Here is a 19,601-nt window from a genome sequence, read left to right as displayed (position 1 = left end):
GGCGGGGACCTCCGGGAGCCCGCCAGAGCCGCCCCGCCCGCTCTGGGCCGCGCATCCTTTCCTGCCCGCGCCCGGCTGGCCTGCGGCTGGACAGGAAACCCTGCAGGAAACGCGCGGCCAGCCGGGGCCTGCGGGGAGGAGCCGCGGACCCCTACCCCGCGACCCGGAGCCGGGTTTCAGGGCGAGCCGCCTTGTCTCCCCGCATTTGCGACCCAGTCTCTTCTCCTCCGACCCCTCCACCGCCCCCTTGTCATTATCTTCTGGGGGATCACGAGGCAGTCATTGAAGTTGGCTGTAAGCTTGGTTTTCCAGACGTCATTGAAAAGCTTCAAAAGAGAAGAGCTCACGAAGGTGCCTCTTCATTTTTCTCCGGAGCCAGGATTGGTTATTTACATTAAAAATAACGTTTTAAAAACTCGAATCCGGAAGTGTTCAAGTTGTGTTTTTAAAACAATAGGAGAGGATAGAGTTCCACCTTAACAGCCGGGCTTGTTTTTGAATAGAGTGAAATGTGCAAGACAGTTTACCATTAGCATACCAATGTGGTAAGGAAATCGGAGCCCAGATTTGGTGGTCCCTGGGGAGCAGGTGATTGGAACGAGGCTCCAGGAATCTGTGCGGGGAAGGGGGCGGTGGTGTGTGCGGAGTGGGGATAGAGACATTCTGTTGGTTGAGGTGTGAATTACACGGATTCATTATGTATTTGTCAAAACATCCAACTTAATATCCGTTCATTTCACTGTTTGTAAATTTTGTCTCCATTTTTAACTCAGAAATGTACCATTTGCAGGTCCTTGAATCTATCACTTAATCTTTTAAAAGGTAGCCCAATTATTCGGTTATTAGAGCTATCAGAGCTTATCAGAGGTACCAAATTTGCAAAGCACTGTACTGATTCAATCCAGCCAAAGATTCAAAAAAGGCTTTAATGTGTGGAATGAAAAAAATATTCAATGTGAGAGTTGAGAGTTGTTTTTATTTGGAGCAAAATGAAGACTAAAGCCCAGGATTCTCCTCTCAGATAGCTCCGAGGAAATGCTCCCAAGAGGTAGGGTGGGAGGTCTGTATATATAGGTGGTTTGTGCTAGTCACCAGGCACAGGTGTCTCTGTTGATAATTTTACTGTTATTCTAGATATAAGAGGCAAGAAACTGAGTTCATAAAATCTGAAAAATACCTGTCTGAAGGCCTGTTCTGGCACTGTTTCCCAGCGCACATGCATGCATGCATGCTCAGTCATGTCCGACACTTTGTGACCCCACGGACTGTAGCCCATCAGGCTCCTCTGTCCATGGGATTCTCCAGGCCAGAACACTGGAGTTGGTTGCCATGCCCTCCTCCAGAGGATCTTCCCAGCCCAGGGATCGAATCCCCATCTCCTGCGTCTAAGCTTCCTGCATTGGCAGGCTGATTCTTTACTGCTTTGCCACCCAGGTAGCCTTCCAGGGCAGTGTCATTCTTGATCTCCACCCTAAACTCCTTTCAAGGGTATGTTAGGGTCAGTGATTGCAGGGACAGGTTACCAAATGCTTACAGAGGCAGGTAGCAGGTGACAATTTTTAGTTGGCAAAGGTCACCATCCAATTTCACGGTCAGAATTATCTAGTCCAACATCTATTCATTAACCAAGTGAGAACTCCTTTTAAATACATGCCACAAGCCCTGCCATTTTTGGTTTTGAAAGCAAGAGCTCATTTTAAGAGTGGGAGTTAGATGCAGCAGAAATAAAGTCCAGCCTGCCTCCATCAGTCAGTTCAGTTCAGTTCAGTCGCTCAGTCATGTCCGACTCTTTGTGACCCCATGAATCGGAGCACACCAGGCTTCCCTGTCCATCACCAACTCCCAGAGTTTACTTAAACTCATGTCCATCAAGTCGCTGATGCCATCCAGCCATCTCATCCTCTGTCGTCCCCTTCTCCTCCTGCCCCCAATCCCTCCCAGCATCAGGGTCTTTTCCAATGAGTCAACTCTTCACATGAGGTGGCCAAAGGATTGGAGTTTCAGCTTTAGCATCATTCCCTACAAAGAAATCCCAGGGCTGATCTCCTTCAGAATGGACTGGTTGGATCTCCTTGCAGTCCAAGGGACTCTCAAGAGTCTTCTCCAACACCACAGTTCAAAAGCATCAATTCTTCGGCGCTCAGCCTTCTTCACAGTCCAACTCTCACATCCATACATGACCACAGGAAAAACCATAGCCTTGACTAGACAGACCTTTGTTGGCAAAGTAATGTCTCTGCTTTTTAATATGCTATCTAGGTTGGTCATAACTTTCCTTCCAAAGAGTAAGCGTCTTTTAATTTCATGGCTGCAGTCACCATCTGCAGTGATTTTGGAGCCCCTCAAAATAAAGTCTGACACTGTTTCCACTGTTTCCCCATCTATTGCTATGAAGTGATGGGACCAGATGCCATGATCTTTGTTTTCTGAATGTTGAGCTTTAAGCCAACTTTTTCACTCTCCTCTTTCACTTTCATCAAGAGGCTCTTAAGTTCCTCTTTACTTTGTCTCCATAACCTCGGGCAAATACTTAACCCCTCCTTTCCTCCACTGCAAAAGACATCTAATGTAGTCATACTGAAGTTTTGTGGTGAATGAGTGAAATGTATAGAAAGCAATTTGCTCAGTGTTGATCTCTCAGACACACACTCTCCCTAGAAACCCACTCTGCCTCAATCGAAGTTGCAAGGGCCTGGGGTCAGTGTGCTTGGTCAATTTTTAAATAAGAGCATTATTGAGATGTTTGGTCATTTTTGCTTTAATTTGAATTCTTGCCAAACTGTTTACTATATAGTTAAGACAGTTTAATCCTTTCTAAAAAGAAGCCAACAGAAATTTAAAGGAAAAAACTTTCAAAAGAACCGTGGTATGGTCTTAGCTGTATTAAACTAAAACAAGCTGGCTGACAAAGATATCTTGAGTAAGTGACTGGTCAAGGGATCTTTTGCAAATTGTGTAAAATGTGTTCACTATCTCAATAATACCCTTTATATAAATAGGGAGATTTTTTTCCCCCTAGATAACACTCTGAGAGACAAGCTTTAACTGACTTGTGATTATTAGAGCACAAGAAAGAAAATGATTGACCCAATTGTCACATTGTGAAAATAAGACCTTATGTGTGTGTTAATCTAACTTTTCTGGAACGCTTCCCACATCATGGACCTGGCCCATGTTATGGAATTTGAATAAGACAGCGTATCTCAGACAGGCTGAGGCTGGACAAGTGTGGATAAGAAGCCTCTTGGAAAGAGAGTAAAGGACACAGACTAAAGTTTCAGACTCAAGACACACTATAATTGAAAAGCCACTCAACTGAGTGAATACTTAACTAGGAATTTACCTTGTACAATTATTGATGTAGGTCACTGGGAATTCCAAAGAGGTGTTGTGTGATATTCCTTATAACTTAAAGAAATCTAATTTCTCTATTTTCTTGTGGCATCGAGATAACAGAGAACAAGATAAAAGACAGTCAAGTGTTGGGCTGGCCAAAAAGTTCGTAAGAGCTTATGGAAAAACCCAAATGAACTTTTTGACCAACCCAATATATGGTTAATTGGGTTTCGGAATAGTAGTTGTGTCCCGGAAACAGATTTTTCTAGAGCAGGTGGGAATGAGCAAAGTATGGTTTTGATTATTAGGATAGGGGTGGGTGGATGGGAGGAAATAACAAAGGGACGTCTGAACAAGGGCAATGTGGCCCAGGAAGAGGAAGGGCCTGATCAATGCCTTCCCCTGACCATCTCTTGGTTCTCTTGAGCCTAGTGGATCAGCTCCTCCTCTCCCACCAGACCTTCTCAGACTGTCCTCCATCAGAACAGAAGCCTCCCTCCTCTGTCCTCCAAGCATGGCACCCGTGCCCCTGCCATGGCACAGACTTCATTCCCATCTTCAGTTAAGGCTGCTCACATGTCTATGTCCCAGTGAGGCTACCCTCTTAAAAGCAGGGCCTGCATCTTATTCGTTTCTGTATCCCCCAGTGGCCCAGTTCCTCACACAAAGTCAACAGGTATTCAAAAATGTTTCTTTTTATTGAATTCAATGAGAGATGAAAGTAGGGTGAAGTGAAGCCCATTTATAAGCAGGCACACACACGGGCGGTCGCTCATTTGGTTGTCATTTCGTTGGACGCTTACTGTGTGCCAGGCCTCACTCTAGGCTGAGGGCACATCCGTGAACAAAGCAGAGAAAAATCTCTGCCCCCGTGGAGCTGACACTTAAGATCTATCATAAGGAGTAGGATCAGCGATACATTTACATAAATTCAGCCATACCTATCAGCATAGTGAAGAAAAAGGAAAACAAAAAAGACACACTTAAGTACTTTAATTATTGGTACTACAAAAGTCTACTGTTGATATATAGTCTTTTATTATATATTTTACTTGCTATAGTCATAAAATATTCATAGCCATGTATCACTTTACAGCCATTCTACTTGTAAGATTATATAGAGAACTTTATTGGCAATTTCAGAGATTTTCACGGATCATTTTGAGCATGCTTGATTCCATCCTTAAGCATAGACCTTAAAACCTACCCATCATAGAAGTTGTGACTCTACTGTATCAGATGGAAACTCGGAGGTTGTTGGGCAAGGAAGAACCATTCTAAGTATCTGAACATGAGAATAATGACATGATAAATCCATGTCTGGTTGGCTTAGTCTGGTAACAGGGAACAAGAGATAGTACCTTCACATATATACACATGGTCAATCAACAGTGGAATTCACATCAAGAATTAAAAAAAATAAAAAAGAACAGTTCATGAGTCATTTCCCATTTTTTAAGACAACTAAAATAGTAAGACCTTGAGGTCAAAAATATTTATAATCAACTTGATTATAAAATCTAAAAGAAAAAATCTTAATATATGGGTTTATTCTGACTAAACCTTTATCATTTTCATACATTTTCAAAGAGTATTTAAAAAGAACACCAAGTCAAGAAAAATCATTTTTAAATTTTGCAATAATTTTACTCTGTATACATTAATACCAATCATTTAACCCTGAAAACATTCTTCACTTGTACAATGTAAAAAATTGGACAGTATGTGACTAGAAATACTCCATTATCATAAAGCTACAGATTTGTGCTTTGAAGAGCAAAGTTAGAAAGCAAAAATAATAATATAACAGTGATAAGCACCAAGAAGACGGAACTTTTTTGCACTTAGGGCCTGACTGGTTGTATTCAAACATAACCTCTACCAACAAAGGAATGAAAATGACACCTTATTTGGCAAAAACAAAACACAAAGAACAAAAATATACATATAGAGGTCTGGAAACAGTGAAGAATGCCCACTTTAAAACAATAAAATCAATCATACCTGTTTTTTAATTAATGTGACATTTGCAAAACTAGATTCATGTCACTTTAGTTCACTTTATATAATTCAGACTGCTCCATTTTTGTTAATGTGTTGGCACACTAGTATAAATAAATATGCTGACTCATGAGTCTGCTGTAATGAATCAACACCATTAGAGCTAGAAGACCCAGTAGCTCTAACAATCTTAGTTGCAACTCATTCCAACTGGTGAAACAGATTATTTATCTGTGTAATTTTTAAAAACTTTGGCCAGATGAGATATGGAGTGAATGAGATGAGTGTGTGTGTGTGTGTGTGTGTGAGACAGAGTGCTTCCCAGAGAGGAGTGACATGCCAAAAACCATACACAATGGCTCCAAAGACTTGGGCAGCCAGACACTGAATTTCCCCCCAGACAAATGAGAGGGGATGTTAAGGGGTGTGTCATCACCACGTGGAATCAGCGACAGATTTGGAACTAAGTCAGGATGCTTCAGCCACGACGTTCCCGTGACACTGGAGGATGTGAAGCAGCAACAGGGATCAGGCAGGGGTCAGGGATCGACTCTGGCTGCACGTGGAGGGTTTCCCTGGGTCTGCAGCTGAGGGTGCCCGGACCTTGTCCATAGGGCATCTGCAGCAGCCCGGCAGTGGCCCTCCACTTCTTAGTGAGGATGTCTCAGGGAGCCCAGAGTCTCAGCCTGAGCGTTCCTGCCTCCTGGTCTCAAAGGTTCTCTCAGTACAGATACCACCCGTTTTAGAGGCTTGGCCAAAACCTATCAGTGACCTTCCACTGCCAACTCAGCCTTGAAAGGGGCTCTCCCTGTGGTGTCCCTGAGTTTGAGGTAATGCCATCGGACTGTACGCCGTGTTGCAGTAATGAAGTCAGGCGGTCACTAGAAAACTCAAGCGATCTGGATTCAATATTTGCCAGTCATCTCAGTAATACTTCCTAGTGAGAGTTTCTCCACACAAATTATAATGTGTGAAGCAAAGGAAAAAAATATTGCTAGAGGATGATAGAAAGAGTTTTTTAAAGTTCAGCAGTAAAACTCCTTAAGGGAAGGAAAAGGAGACATATTAACATTTCCACTTTCTATTTGTCCATCCTTGGCTTTGAGGTAAAAGAGCACCAAGGTTCATGTAAAGCTAGTTCAAGGTTCTTCCAGGCGCCTCCACCCACACAACAATCTGAGGGAAATCCTGAACAGTCTACTTCCCAAATTTGTCACCTTATCTCCGGGCATGTCCATACAGCTCTTTAATTCACTAGCAAAATCCACAGCAGTTTTTAAAACAGAATGACATAGTTGCATTCTTTAAATGCCAGCCATGAAATCATCACTTAAAAAAAAAGAAAAAGGAACTAGTCAGATTATATATATGGAAGTCAAGAAAACTTCTCTCTTTTTTTTAAGCTGCTTTATTTGGTCTGCTGAAGACATGCCTATGGCTGCTTCTAAAAAGCCCTTAGGAAGAGCCTCACGTGACATCCTGCAGTTGGATGTTGTCAGGTTCTTAAACTACACTGTAGGTCTAAACTTCTTCATGAAAACCCCTCAAAGGTGCACACTAAATGCAAAGAAAACTTCTTTTATAATTCAGCGAATTTCAGTCAAACCAAAATAACGATCTAAACTGTCCAAACATGCAACTTCTCCTTCTCCCCCAATGAACTAAATTCTTTTCTTTAAAAAATGGTCAGATTTGAAGATCGAGTTAAAATCCACCAAATTTCCAGTTAAACTCTGAGGGTTTCTATACAACGGTAGCATGATTTTGAATTCATATTGGCATTCAGCTTTCTGTATTTTTCCTATATATCCTAGAGAAGCTTCCTGGATCATAATATTTGGGGAGAAATTAAAAGGGTCTTGTATGATACTACAAAGTTCCAGTAATTCTGTTTATCAGGGTTTACCCTTAGCTCAATGGCATTCAACCTCTCCATGATGCAAGTATATGGATAACAAGTTATTTCAGATACAAAACTCTTAGCTCTGTGTCATAAATAAATTTGGGTAAAACCGCAAGCCTTCCACTGAATCATCTCGGCAAAGATGGCCCATCTTCTCAGCAAGAAGCAACCTAGGAGTCAAGGGGAAAAAAAACACCATCATCCATCCATTCATTCAGAAACACAAATGAGAGCTACAAGTGAGCAGCAGAGACCTTGCTTACCTCTCTTTAGCCAGAAGGACAGACATTCCCACGAGCTTAGCAAACTCTTCTGATGTTAACGATCCCTTCTCTGAAACCTAACAGAAACACAGAGCAGGAAAAAAAATGTGATCATTTAGGCCACCTCGGTACTAACCTGAGAATATCTATGTGTATACTCAGGAAATAATTGACTGAATTTTCTACTAAAATCACTCCAGAACTAAAGCTTCTTCACTAATGCTTAAGTCTACAAAAGTGGAAGGACCCAAAACAAACACTGTAGACTGAAACATTGTGTAATAGGGAGTGTGTGCGTGTGTGCGCGAGGTCCCTTAAGTGCTGTCCAACTCTTTGCGAACCCACGGACTATAGCCCGACAGGCTCCTCTTGTCCATTGAATTTTCCAGGCAAGGATGCTGGAGTGGGTTGCCATGCCCTCCTTGAGGGGATCCTCCGGACCCAGGGATTGAACTCGTGTCTCTTAAGTACCCTGCATCCACAGGCGGGTTCTTTACCACTAGCGCCACCTGGGAAGCCCAATAAGGGCAATGTACTTCATAGTCTGAAAAGGAACATACAACAAATTCTAACTGAGTGCATAGTACATGCTCCAGCGAAGGACCCTTATACACAGGACTGGTTTTAAGTATGTGATCGGAATATGTATAGTCTTGAAACTTTCATCAAATTTAAAATAAGAATATTTCAAGGTCCTAACAAATAATCAGTTTGGCCAGCAAAATCCACCTAAACTACAGTTGCTTTCCATATTTTTTGAAGCAATTATTTTACAAAACAATTTGCAATGTTTACAATGCAGCTTACGTGGGTATGACTAAAAGAAAAAGTTCAATCATGGGTAACACTCTGACAAAGTTAAAAACTTACTCTCAAGGCTGAGTTTCAAACAGAAAGGGAGTAAGCACCTCCCTCATTCTAGCTCCCCTTACTTACAAAATGTTATGAGTGTTGGCAAGTTTCAAAGAGCTTTCAAAGTATAAATGTGATGAATAGTCACTCATTGTTAATGATCAACCGTTTTCAATTGGGTCTGTGAACATTACTTTTTAGCAAAGTTAAATTCAAAAGGAAATCCTGTTTCTCAAGTTGCTAAGCACTGGGGTCTTCGGGGGGCAAGCTCTAACAAGGGAGGGAGGAAACGGGGTCCCCGTACCGTCTCCAAGGCTGAGGCCACCATTTCCTCCTCCTTGTGGGACTGAAGTTCAATGACCATGACGCCGCTGTCAAACACGCGGAGTCTAAAAGTCGAAGAAGGGAGAACAAAGCCGTGAACATCTGGGATCTTGGACCCTCGGGGAGGCAAAAATATTTTTTTACTTTCATTTATGCCCAGGTCTGAGGGCAATATTAACACAAAACAGCATTTCAGATATAACGACCATGGGTGACTAAAGCATAACCAAAAAAGCTCATAAACAGTTAATGAAATTCTGAACTGTAATCCACGTGCTAAGTAAAATATGCCTGGCTACTTTTTTTAAAACCTGAGGATAAGGAAAACACAATTCACAGCTGACTGTACTTCCAGGTCTCCAGAGACTAAGACAAAAAATTGTGTAAGGACAGAAAGACTGGTCACTGTGACCTCATGGGAGGAGCCCACATTGGCAAGAGTCTGACCACCTGCCCCTGAGGCCCTGCACAGCCCTGAGAAGGATGGAAGCTGGGATGACAGATGTCCATGGTACCAGGTGATTCCTGCCCACATGTGAGAAACAAACTTCCAGAAGAGTGATGTATATGCTGGCTCACCACGCAAGAGGACAGACCTACAGGGCTGTTCTGTCTACTCAGGGTGGAATTGTGACAACAGACGGCAAACTTCCCACAAGGTTCTTTTACCTGAGAGGTAGTTTCAGCGCTTCCAGCATCTTGCATGCATTCACTAAATCTTCTGGTGAAAGCAACTAGAGAGGGGGGGAGAAATACAAGTTTACCATTTACACTGCAAATTTAATAGAGTGATGCTATGTAATTATGATGACCACTCAAACAGAAGAGATAAGTGTAAAATGATCACGCATCAAGGATTTTAGGTGGCTTACTCACTTACAAGGCAAAAAGGATTAACAAAGAAGCAAAGACATCTATTCATTAGAGCAGTGCTATCCAAAGAAATATAATACAAGTCATATAGGTAATTTAAAACCTTCTAGTAGCCACGTTAAAAAATACACAGATTAAATTAATTTTAATGTATATATTTTATTCAACCCAAAAGAGCCAAAAATTTGCCCTGTAATTGATATAAAAATCATTAATAAGATAGTTAACACTTCTCTATTCTATACAAAGTCTTCTAAATCCAGGGTGTAATTCACACTTACAGCACACTTCAATTTGGACTATCTGCATTTCAAGTTCACGATCGTCACCTGTAGCTACGTAGTGGCTACCCTTCTGGCTCACGTGGCCTTGAAGAATCAGCTCAGTACAGTGGTGACCAGCAGCTGTGAGTCACACGGAATAGCTCCGGAGCCAGTCCAGCCTGAGTCCCAATCTCTGTCACAAGACTGTCTCCTGGTAGAGCCGTGGTCAAGCTTTTGAATCTTCCTGAGCCTCAGTGTCCTCATCCCCTAATTGTCCCCCAGATGGGGAGAGTAAAAGTAGCTACCACACTGAGTGATGGGGAGGATAAGCAGAGAACACGTGCAGAGCGCCTGGTGGATAATAAGTACCCACCGGGATGATTACTATGACTGCTCAAATTAAAACACAGAGCAGAGGGACCTCCCTGGTGGTCCAGTGGTCACTTCCAATGCAGGGGGATGTGGGTTCAATTCCTGGTTGAGGAGCTACGATCCCACATGCCGTGTGGCACAGTCAAAAATTTCAAAAAAACAAAAAAACACAGAGCAGAGCTTTGACTTGGGGAACCTGGGTGAGCACTGGAGACACATGTGTGAGCTATCTGCATGGAGGGCAGAGAGACTGCACAGACAGACCCTTGGAGGCCAAGGACATGTGAGTGGAAAGGACAGCGAGAGCTGAGGTGTAGCTGGGGCTGATTCTAAGCCAAAGGAACAGGGCAGCTTCCCCACTGTGTTATCCACAGGCAATCTGAGTCCAGCCAGGTTCATTCAAAACAGTTAACAATCACAGAGTAAGGTCACCAGGCATAGTCTTGCTCATCACGACACAAACACAGGCTATTAGAACGCTGAGGTATCACTCAATCTAAACCCTATCTTAAAGGTAAAAAACCTGAGTTCCAGAGAGGTTAAGGAAGCTACTCAAAGTCACTGAGCAAAACCAGGAACAGAATCTACCCTCTGGATCCCAGGGCAGTGTTCTTTTTCACTGCACCACACTGCTTTTCAAAATATCAATACTTTTGATATTCACAGCCCTTCCTCAGATTGTATTCATTGTAGGAGAATTTGTATTCTATCAAGAAAGTCTATATTTAGCCAAAAGCATATCTAAAAATTCTTACTTCCATTCCTCGAGCTCGGTTTACTAAACAGTACACCTCCGTAAGTGACATTATTCCCCCTCGTTCCTGTTAAAATATTAAATAAAAAGAAACATTATAATTAGCACTAGTTAGCACTTCCTAATAGAAATCATAATCAGAGCAAAATCATAAATTATAAAATTTCTTAAGAAGCTTTTGAAAACTATATTTACACACCAGGAACCTATTCAGATACCAGGAGGCACTTCAAATTCCCTATTTGGACTTTAATACTATAATTACTGTTTTAACATTTACTTAAATAAAAAGAGGGGTTGGACACTATGTTTCAAAAAGTGTATTTAAATGTTTTAAGTTATTCCAGCTAATAACTAAATAAATGATGGAATTAAATATCACCATTTTGCAACCCCTAATGAAGTAACAGATATAGATAATGACTGTCAGTAGCTGTTAATATCACACAAAAAAGATAATCATATATAACATACCTTCTGATGGAAACGCACAAAACCCTCTATGGAATATTTTTATTAGGACAAAAAAAAAGAACTTCTAGATATAACTACCAATTTACAGGGAACACACAAGATGGTGAAGCATGGTAACTTACAGTTAGCAAAATCCAACTCTGAAACACTGTAAGATAAACTACTAGCTTCTTCAGTAAATAAATTGTATGATGGGAAAAAAGAGATGGGAGAAGGAAAAACCCATAGAATTAAAAAAAAAAAAAAAAACCTTGAAAGAAATCAAACATTTGCAATGTATCTTGGCTTGAACAAATCAACTGCAGCAGAAAATGTGAATACTAACTAGGTATCCGATAATACTAAAAAATTATTTTTTAATTTTTAGGTGTGAAATGGGATTATAATCACATTTAAAGGCATCTTTATCACTATAATTACATAGTTAAATGTTTACAGGTAAAGGGATATGATGTCTGGGATTCACTTTAAAATAATTTTGAGTGGAGCTGGATGATGGGGACATAGGGATTCATTATGCTATCCTACTCTGTCATCTGTTTGAAATATTTCTTAATACAGGTGCTTTAATAAAGTTTTGATTCCCTGAATAATGTTAAACTAGAATATGAAACTTTATTATGAAGTTATTAATAGCACACGGTATATGAAAAAAATGTGTCTAAAATATATACAGATTATATATTTCCTTTTGAAAATAAGAGATAAGAAAGACTTTTTGTATCAAACAGATTTAGATATCTGAAATGGAAATTAAAAACAATTTAGAAAATTATTGACAAAGAATCACTGCTAAGTGCTAAGTCACTTCAGTCGTGTCCGACTCTGTGCGATCCCATAGAAGGCAGTCCACCAAGCTCCCCCGTCCCTGGGATTCTCCAGGCAAGAACACTGGAGTGGGTTGCCATTTCCTTCTCCAATGCAGGAAAGTGAAAAGTGAAAGTGAAGTCGCTCAGTCATGTCCGACCCTTAGCATGGACTGCAGCCTACCAGGCTCCTCCATCCATGGGACTTTCCATGCAAGAGTACTGGAGTGGGGTGCCATTGCCTTCTCCAAAGAATCACTGAACTAGTTTAGTTTATTACTGCAAGGAAAAATAACATGTTGGTTGAATAGAAGCCACATCATGAAAGGAGTTAAGCTCTTAAGACCTCTGATGACACAAAAATAATTTAACACAATTTAAAGAGACCATTAAGATTTTGTTTTTACCTCCAAAGGTGCCTGCAGTATTCCAGCCAGCTGTTTGGCCAGCTGCATGTGGTACTGTGTGCCGGAGCCATAGGTCTCCCTGGTAACCGGGTTAGCTATCCCCATGCTCAGCAAATAGGATTTAAACCTGATGGTCTATAAGGAGAGGGAAAGATACACAAAAAGACTATGCAGATTTAGTCTCTCTACCCAGCATCTGAAATCCATCAGACATTCAGTTCCACTCGATTATTTCTATATCTACCCATCTCTTCTACTGTGTTTCTATGCTGTGAAATATATGAGTGAATTCCTAGTATTTCCTGGCATAAATCGGATCATTACTCTCCTCCTGCCTTAGTATCTCAGTCTCTATTTACCCCACAGGTTTGGTGGCAGATGAGACTGAGGTAACAACCATCCTTCTGCTTAATGTCAACCAAATGATAAAACCAAAAACCTAGGAAAACAGCTGTGACCAGATTGTAGACAAATTTAATGAAACATATCAAACTTAAGGGTATGTCAAGAACAATTTTCCACATTTCAGTATCTCTTATTTTCTACATTCCAGGAAAAGTACTGAAATATCCTTTAATTCTGCTAGAGCTAACAAAGTTTTTATGGCTGACTTTTTCTTCCACATTGTCATATATCCTCAAGTCCTACAAGAAATCAAACACTATTTTAAGAAACAGCATGCTGGTAAACCACCAGAATGCCCTTGTGTTATCTCTGTAATCTAGTTCTCAAAGCCTTAAAGAGGCCACCCGTTTACCTCATCTTCTGTGATGTCACCTTGCTTGTCTTTGATCTTATTAGCAATGGACTTTGATAACTCCACCATTTCCTTAGCCTGTCAAGAGAACAGAAAAAGAGCAAAAAGAAATAATGTCCCTAAATGTCTGCTAACAAAATAAATTTTCAAAAGTGTATTATAACTGGTATGAATTTAATACATGTAAATGACATATACCTTGACCATTAGCTTGCTGAGGTCTTCGAAGGCCTGAAATGAGAAATGAAATTTTGTTGGAATTTGTCTAAAGAACTGAGACGTTTTAAAGCAATGAAGCACTCTATTTTCTTCCCTATGATAGAAATTTATGAAATTTTCTGACAAATATCAATTTATTTATATGAATAGTTATATAGTCATAAATCTACCTTATCCTAAAGAATTCAGTTTAGCTTAGAAGCTGTCAAATTTCCAAAACCAACTACAAAAAACAAATTTTCAGAAAGAAAACAGTTACTGATTAAACAAACAAAAGGTGACACAATAGTTTAGAAAATATTATCTCTTTGACACAAGTAAGAAAATTTGTCACCAGTTTTTCCCAGATAAGAGGTCAGGAATCACAGGTGTCGTACAGTTTTCCTGGCCGAAAATGGCAACATGCAGCTGTAGGAATACTTCTTTGGGTCCAACAATTTCGGCTTTAATAGCAGGTGTGATTAACCAAAACCATAAACCTCAGCCTTGAATATTACACAGATTATACTTGTAGCCTTGGCTAAACTGGATATCACAAGAGAACATTTAAATACCACCAAAACATATCTAAATAAAACCCATCAACTGTTTGATGTACTACAATGAACATCCATCCCCTCCAAAGGCTTCTTCAAACTTGATCAGATATATTTATAATTCAAGTATTTGTGGCTCAATGATAAAGAAGTTGCTTGCCAATGCAGGAGATGGAGGTTCGATCCCTGGATCAGGAAGATCCCCTGGAGGAAGGCATGGCAACCCACTCCAGTATTCTTGCCTGGAGAATCCCATGGACAGAGGAGCCTGGCGGGCTACAGTCCATGGGGTCACAAAGAGTCGGACACAAATGAGCACACACTCACACACTTCCAGTGCAGAATAGCATCTAACTGATGTGCACAGATGTTACTTTTTAAAACCAATTAAGCAGCTTATCATTAATTGAAAACTCTTTCAATCCACCGAGAACAGTGGTCCACGGGTTCAGCCTGGCTGATGCCCGTCTTAATGACATGCAGGAACGTATCCCCCATCTGCAGAAAGACTTTGCTAAAAGAATAGAGTACTGTGTACAATTCTTATGGTCAACTCACTGGGCTGCTACCGAAAACAAAGGGGAACGAATGTGCACACACCTAACAGGAATTTCCTCAGATAAACAAAAGGCTTAAACACTGGATTCTTATCAGCAGCGGCCAGCAGATGCAGGAAACCTTTTGTGGGAAACTTTGGGCAACGGCCCTGAAACTAAGGCTATTCAAATGTTTAAATGGAGGGCAAATCGCATACCAACCTCATTTTCAAATAAAATTAAAATGCAGACACTTTACACACTTAGATTTTTACTTTGCATATACAGTTACTAGATTTCTTTTACCTAAGTGAAAAGAAAAGACAACATTTCTAAATTTTTATATGGTAAGTCATTGTATTTACTGTATTATATTTTCATAGAAAAAGTCTGCTGAAAATAATGGTAAGTCTATGTAGAATACACAAATTAACCCTTAATGTGCATAGTCCATAAAAAATAAATACAAATATTTTAGTATTTTGGAAGAAGTACCTATAAAAAAATTCTAGGTAATTATAAAGCATAATTAAAAGCGTCCTCACTTCTATTTCTATTATTATTCTAAAATTTGGTATTAGCATTGAACATGTTAGTTGCTCAGTTGTGTCTGACTTTTTGTGACCCCATGGACTGTAGCCCACCAGCTCCTTTGTCCATGGAATTTGCCAGGCAAGAATACTAGAGTGGTTTGCCACTTCCTACTCCAGGGGATCTTCCCAATCCAGGGATCAAACCCACATCCCCTTGGGTCTCCTGCATTGGCAGGCGGGTTCTTTACCACTGCGCCACCTGGGACCATCTGGTGAAGAAATCAATGACCTGCATAAGAGCCCGATGCTTGTGTGGACTCCCCTGACTATGCAACTCTGAAAACCACACTGAAGTGGAATAACAGTTCATAAGCTAAGAAAAACGCTATTCTGAATACCACGTTAGTATGGCAGCCTTTAGAAAAGGGAATACTGATAATGCAAAATTGGTTCATTGCTCCATGCCACCTCCAAGCTTGTCACACAGAAGGGTGACTACAAAAACCACCGCAAGAGGACAGCGACAGCACCTTCTGGGTGGCAGAGAGTGCTTGGGACATAGCAGACCACACTTGTCTGCAAATCAGGAAACCCAAGTCCTCATAACCCTTGTTCCAAGTCTCATCACCAGCCCTGAGATGATCCCCTCTCTGGATAGTAAGAAGCCCTCTCATGAGAAAATGCTGGAATTTTATGGGACTAGAGGATTCAGGGAAGATGGGGGCTGTGGCAGCATCGTTTTTGAATCTCTCCAAATCCCACCATGAACATGGGCCAACAAGATCTCAAAACCTCTAAGACCCACAGGCAGCATATACAAAGAAGCTGAGTGACGAGATCTCCACAAGAACCCCAAGACACAAGCTAGTGGAGACAAGCCACCGAGAGCCCCAAGAGCTCCTCATCTTAACAGTGAGGCAGAGAGAGAAAAGGGAGGCAACAGAGCAACCGACAGACCTGAGGAGAGGAGACCCCGACCCAGCCAGCAGGCATCACTTGAGAGCAGACGGGCAAACCTGAGGTCAGGGACTGAAACGGAGAGAGCTTTGCCCACTTCAGCAGTGGATGCGGGCAAGGGGTCCTCAGGCAGGGCTGAAGCAGCCTGTAAACTCTGGAAAGGGCCCCCCACCCCCAGGCTTCCCGGCCAGGACAGGAGCCCACATTGGGGAGAAACTACTAAGACAGGAATCAAAACCTGAGTGAGGCAGGGGTAACATAGGAAGCGGGGAAAGGGTCAGCTAAAGACAGGGGTGGGCATGGGGCCAGGAAACCACGGACGGCAAGTCACCTCCCTCGTGTGCCCCGCATGAACAGAGCACAAGAGTGAGCACTGTGGAGTAAGAGACGCCGCCCTGAGCTAGGCCTTCCTCTAAAAATTCAGGAAAACTAATTTCACATGAAAATTAGCAACAGCAAAGTATCAAGGTCAAATCCCACACAAGGTTACTACAAGAAAAAAGGAAAATCAGGAGCCGAGTAACATTACAGATAATGAAAGAAAGCCAGAAAGACATGTTCACAGATCGGATCGAAAATTAACCTTCGGTTTCAAAATGAGCTGATAGATGTTGATAAAATGATAGAAGTTGTGAAAGAACACCATAAATCAGGAATGAATTTTTTAAATCATTTTTTAAATAAAGCCTATACTAGGAACTTGCCTGGTGGTCCAGTGGTTAAAACTCTGTGCTTCCAACGCAAGGGGACCAAGTTCCACCCCTGGTCAGGGAACTAAGATCCCACATCTAGCAGGCCATGCGGTGTGGCCAAAAATAAATACATACAATGAAAAGTTAAAGAAAAAAAAAAAGACTATACTACTAGATGAACACAGGAGGAATAAACACAACAGATAATATCTTAAGAGAAAAAAGAGTGAAAAAGACATTTTTCTAAAATAAAAAAGCCAAAAAGGGTTGGGAAGAAAGTCACAAAGAGGGAAGACTGGCAATAAAGCTGCAACATACAGTCTCAGAAGAAAAAGATACCAAAGCGATTATTGAAAATAATAGAAAAACATCTCTGAAATGAAAAGAAAACATGTCTGAAACCAAATACTGAAAGCATACTGTGTCCCTGAGAATAACAATCCAGAATGACTAACACTTAACATTCTAGTAAAATGACAAAAGATAAAAAAAAAAAAAAAATCTGTTGAGCATCTAGAAAAAACAGCAAGTGACTTCAAAGAACGGAGAATATGAGGTTTTCACTACTCTGGCGGCAACACTTCATGTCAGACGAAAAAGTGAAAGTCACACATTGAAGGCACTCAGGAAAGAAAATGTGAGCCAAGGACTATAAATCCAGCAAAACTGACCTTCGTGTACAAGGAACACGGAGATGCCAGAATTCAGGGAGTATTATTCCCATGAGCACTTTCTCAAACATCTATGAGAGGATGAGCGTCAGACAACAGAAATGAACAGAGGGAAGTGAATGTAGGGACCAGGCGCATCACACACAGTTTTTTTCACGAATGAGACTGAATGACAGGGGAAATGGAAGAGGGTACATGGTGGCTGAATGCACAGACAGTGTATTAATAGATACAGCACACCTATGTTTTACATTTGGGAAGAAAGGGAAGAACATATACAAAAATATATATATATATATATACACTTTTTAACTGTTTTAGTAATTCTTCACTAGTGTAGTCCTGAATTTGAATAAGAAGCATTAGTGTGACCTCTTGACACACTTTTACTAAAAAAAAAACCTTAGCTTTTTCCAGTGGAAAGGGTTACAAATAAACATCAACTCAATAGAGATGCAAATTTCTAGCAGGCAGATTATGGTTTTGAAATACTGCTGCTGCTGCTGCGTCGCTTCAGTCGTGTCTGACTCTGTGTGACCCCATAGACGGAAGCCCACCAGGCTGCCCTGTCCCTGGGATTCTCCAGGCAAGAACACTGGAGTGGGGTGCCATTGCCTTCTCCGTTTGAAATACTACTTCTCCTTAAAAGAAACCTTGACTAACACAAGTATCTGGTAACTATTTGCAGTTTGGACTTTATTTGATTGAGGTAAATCTTTGAAATTCCATAAACAGCACTCATCAATGGAATTTTACTTACAAACTATTATAAAAAATTATAAAAATTACTTCATAAAATCATTTCATAAAAATGCAAGACCATTTTCATATAAACATGGGAAAACTGATGATGTTGTAAATGTATTAACTGACTGCCCAAATCTAATGCACTGCTCATTTTTTAAACTAGAGTTCCTTCCCCTTTACTTGCTGCTGCTGCTGCTGCTGCTGCTAGGTCGCTTCAGTCATGTCTGACTCTGTGTGACCCCATAGACGGCAGCCCACCAGGCTCCCCCGTCCCTGGGATTCTCCAGGCAAGAACACTGGAGTGGGTTGCCATTTCCTTCTCCAATGCATGAAAGTGAAAAGTGAAAGTGAAGTCGCTCAGTCGTGTCCGACTCCTAGCGACCCCATGGACTGTAGCCTACCAGGCTCCTCCGTCCATGGGATTTTCCAGGTAAGAGTACTGGAGTGGGGTGCCATTGCCTTCTCCTCCCCTTTACTTGAATTTCCTCAAATATGATGAGGTTTCAGAAACACCAAAGTGCAAGCTGTGCTCCTAGAAGACGTAACGTGCTGGTCTGAACCACTCTTACTATCTCCGTGCCTGGTCCCTGAGTGGTCCTCAGTGCTGAAGCGGGGGTGCCCAATCAGACTCAAGGGCCGCAGAACAGCATTTGCCCCTTAACTAAGTTAATCAAACATTCAAAATAATTATACAGGGGACCTTGAATTCCTTATGAGTACCATCCAGTCAATGCCACCTAGACTTTAAAATATATGGACAATAATTCATGACGTTTTCTAACATCACAAAATCAATCTGTATTTCTTTTTTATTCCTTTCTGGAAAGCCTTTTTAAAACACATTTGGGCTTAATTATGCCAACCTGAAGTAGATGCATTCAATGGGAACTGTGGCTTCAGGAAAGCTATATTCCAATACACAGAATGGAGGCAGCCACAGCTGTATCCCAAAGAATAAGCAAGATGGCTGAAAAAGACAGCTCACAGGAACTTGTGTAAGAATTACCTCAGAAATGTTTTTGTCAGTTTCTTTTCTTTTTTCTTCCAGTTTCCTTTCAATACCTACGATTCCTACAGCCCGTATTCTTCCTGGCTAAAAAACAAAAGTAGAAAATAAAATGTCCCAAATAGGAAGAACACACTCTTTTGTAACCCCACCACACTGTGTGTTCAATGGCGAGAGAGGACACGCAAAGAACCCAAGAAAAACAGCACATAATTACATCCAGTTTCCTTTCAAAACGTTTGTCGGTTTATGGCCACACATAATGACCTTCAAATCATTATAAATAAAGACTGAACACAAAAATAGATGGCATATTTTT

General features: G+C 41.1%; 1 protein-coding gene across 2 annotated transcripts in view; it reads right to left on the bottom strand.

The window, feature by feature from the left end:
• Positions 1 to 4,352: 4,352 nt before the first annotated feature.
• The window catches only part of VPS36 (vacuolar protein sorting 36 homolog), a 31,545-nt gene continuing 16,296 nt past the window's right edge, over positions 4,353 to 19,601 (bottom strand). For both annotated transcript variants that reach the window (XM_086329226.1, XM_086329227.1), the window contains exons 6-14: positions 19,283 to 19,369; positions 13,584 to 13,616; positions 13,386 to 13,463; positions 12,629 to 12,763; positions 10,943 to 11,008; positions 9,349 to 9,413; positions 8,660 to 8,744; positions 7,504 to 7,580; positions 4,353 to 7,410 (exon numbers count right to left, since the gene is read on the bottom strand). In XM_086329226.1, coding sequence (XP_086185352.1) covers positions 7,317 to 7,410; positions 7,504 to 7,580; positions 8,660 to 8,744; positions 9,349 to 9,413; positions 10,943 to 11,008; positions 12,629 to 12,763; positions 13,386 to 13,463; positions 13,584 to 13,616; positions 19,283 to 19,369 — 720 coding nt within the window. In that variant the 3' untranslated portion in view covers positions 4,353 to 7,316. The remainder of the gene's footprint in view (positions 7,411 to 7,503; positions 7,581 to 8,659; positions 8,745 to 9,348; positions 9,414 to 10,942; positions 11,009 to 12,628; positions 12,764 to 13,385; positions 13,464 to 13,583; positions 13,617 to 19,282; positions 19,370 to 19,601) is intronic.

Source organism: Bos grunniens, chromosome 12, assembly GCF_055505025.1.
Source record: "Bos grunniens cultivar Pamir isolate PY7600 chromosome 12, Bosgru_T2T1.0, whole genome shotgun sequence".
Taxonomy (NCBI): domain Eukaryota; kingdom Metazoa; phylum Chordata; class Mammalia; order Artiodactyla; family Bovidae; genus Bos; species Bos grunniens.
This window is presented reverse-complemented; position numbering and strand designations above follow the sequence as displayed.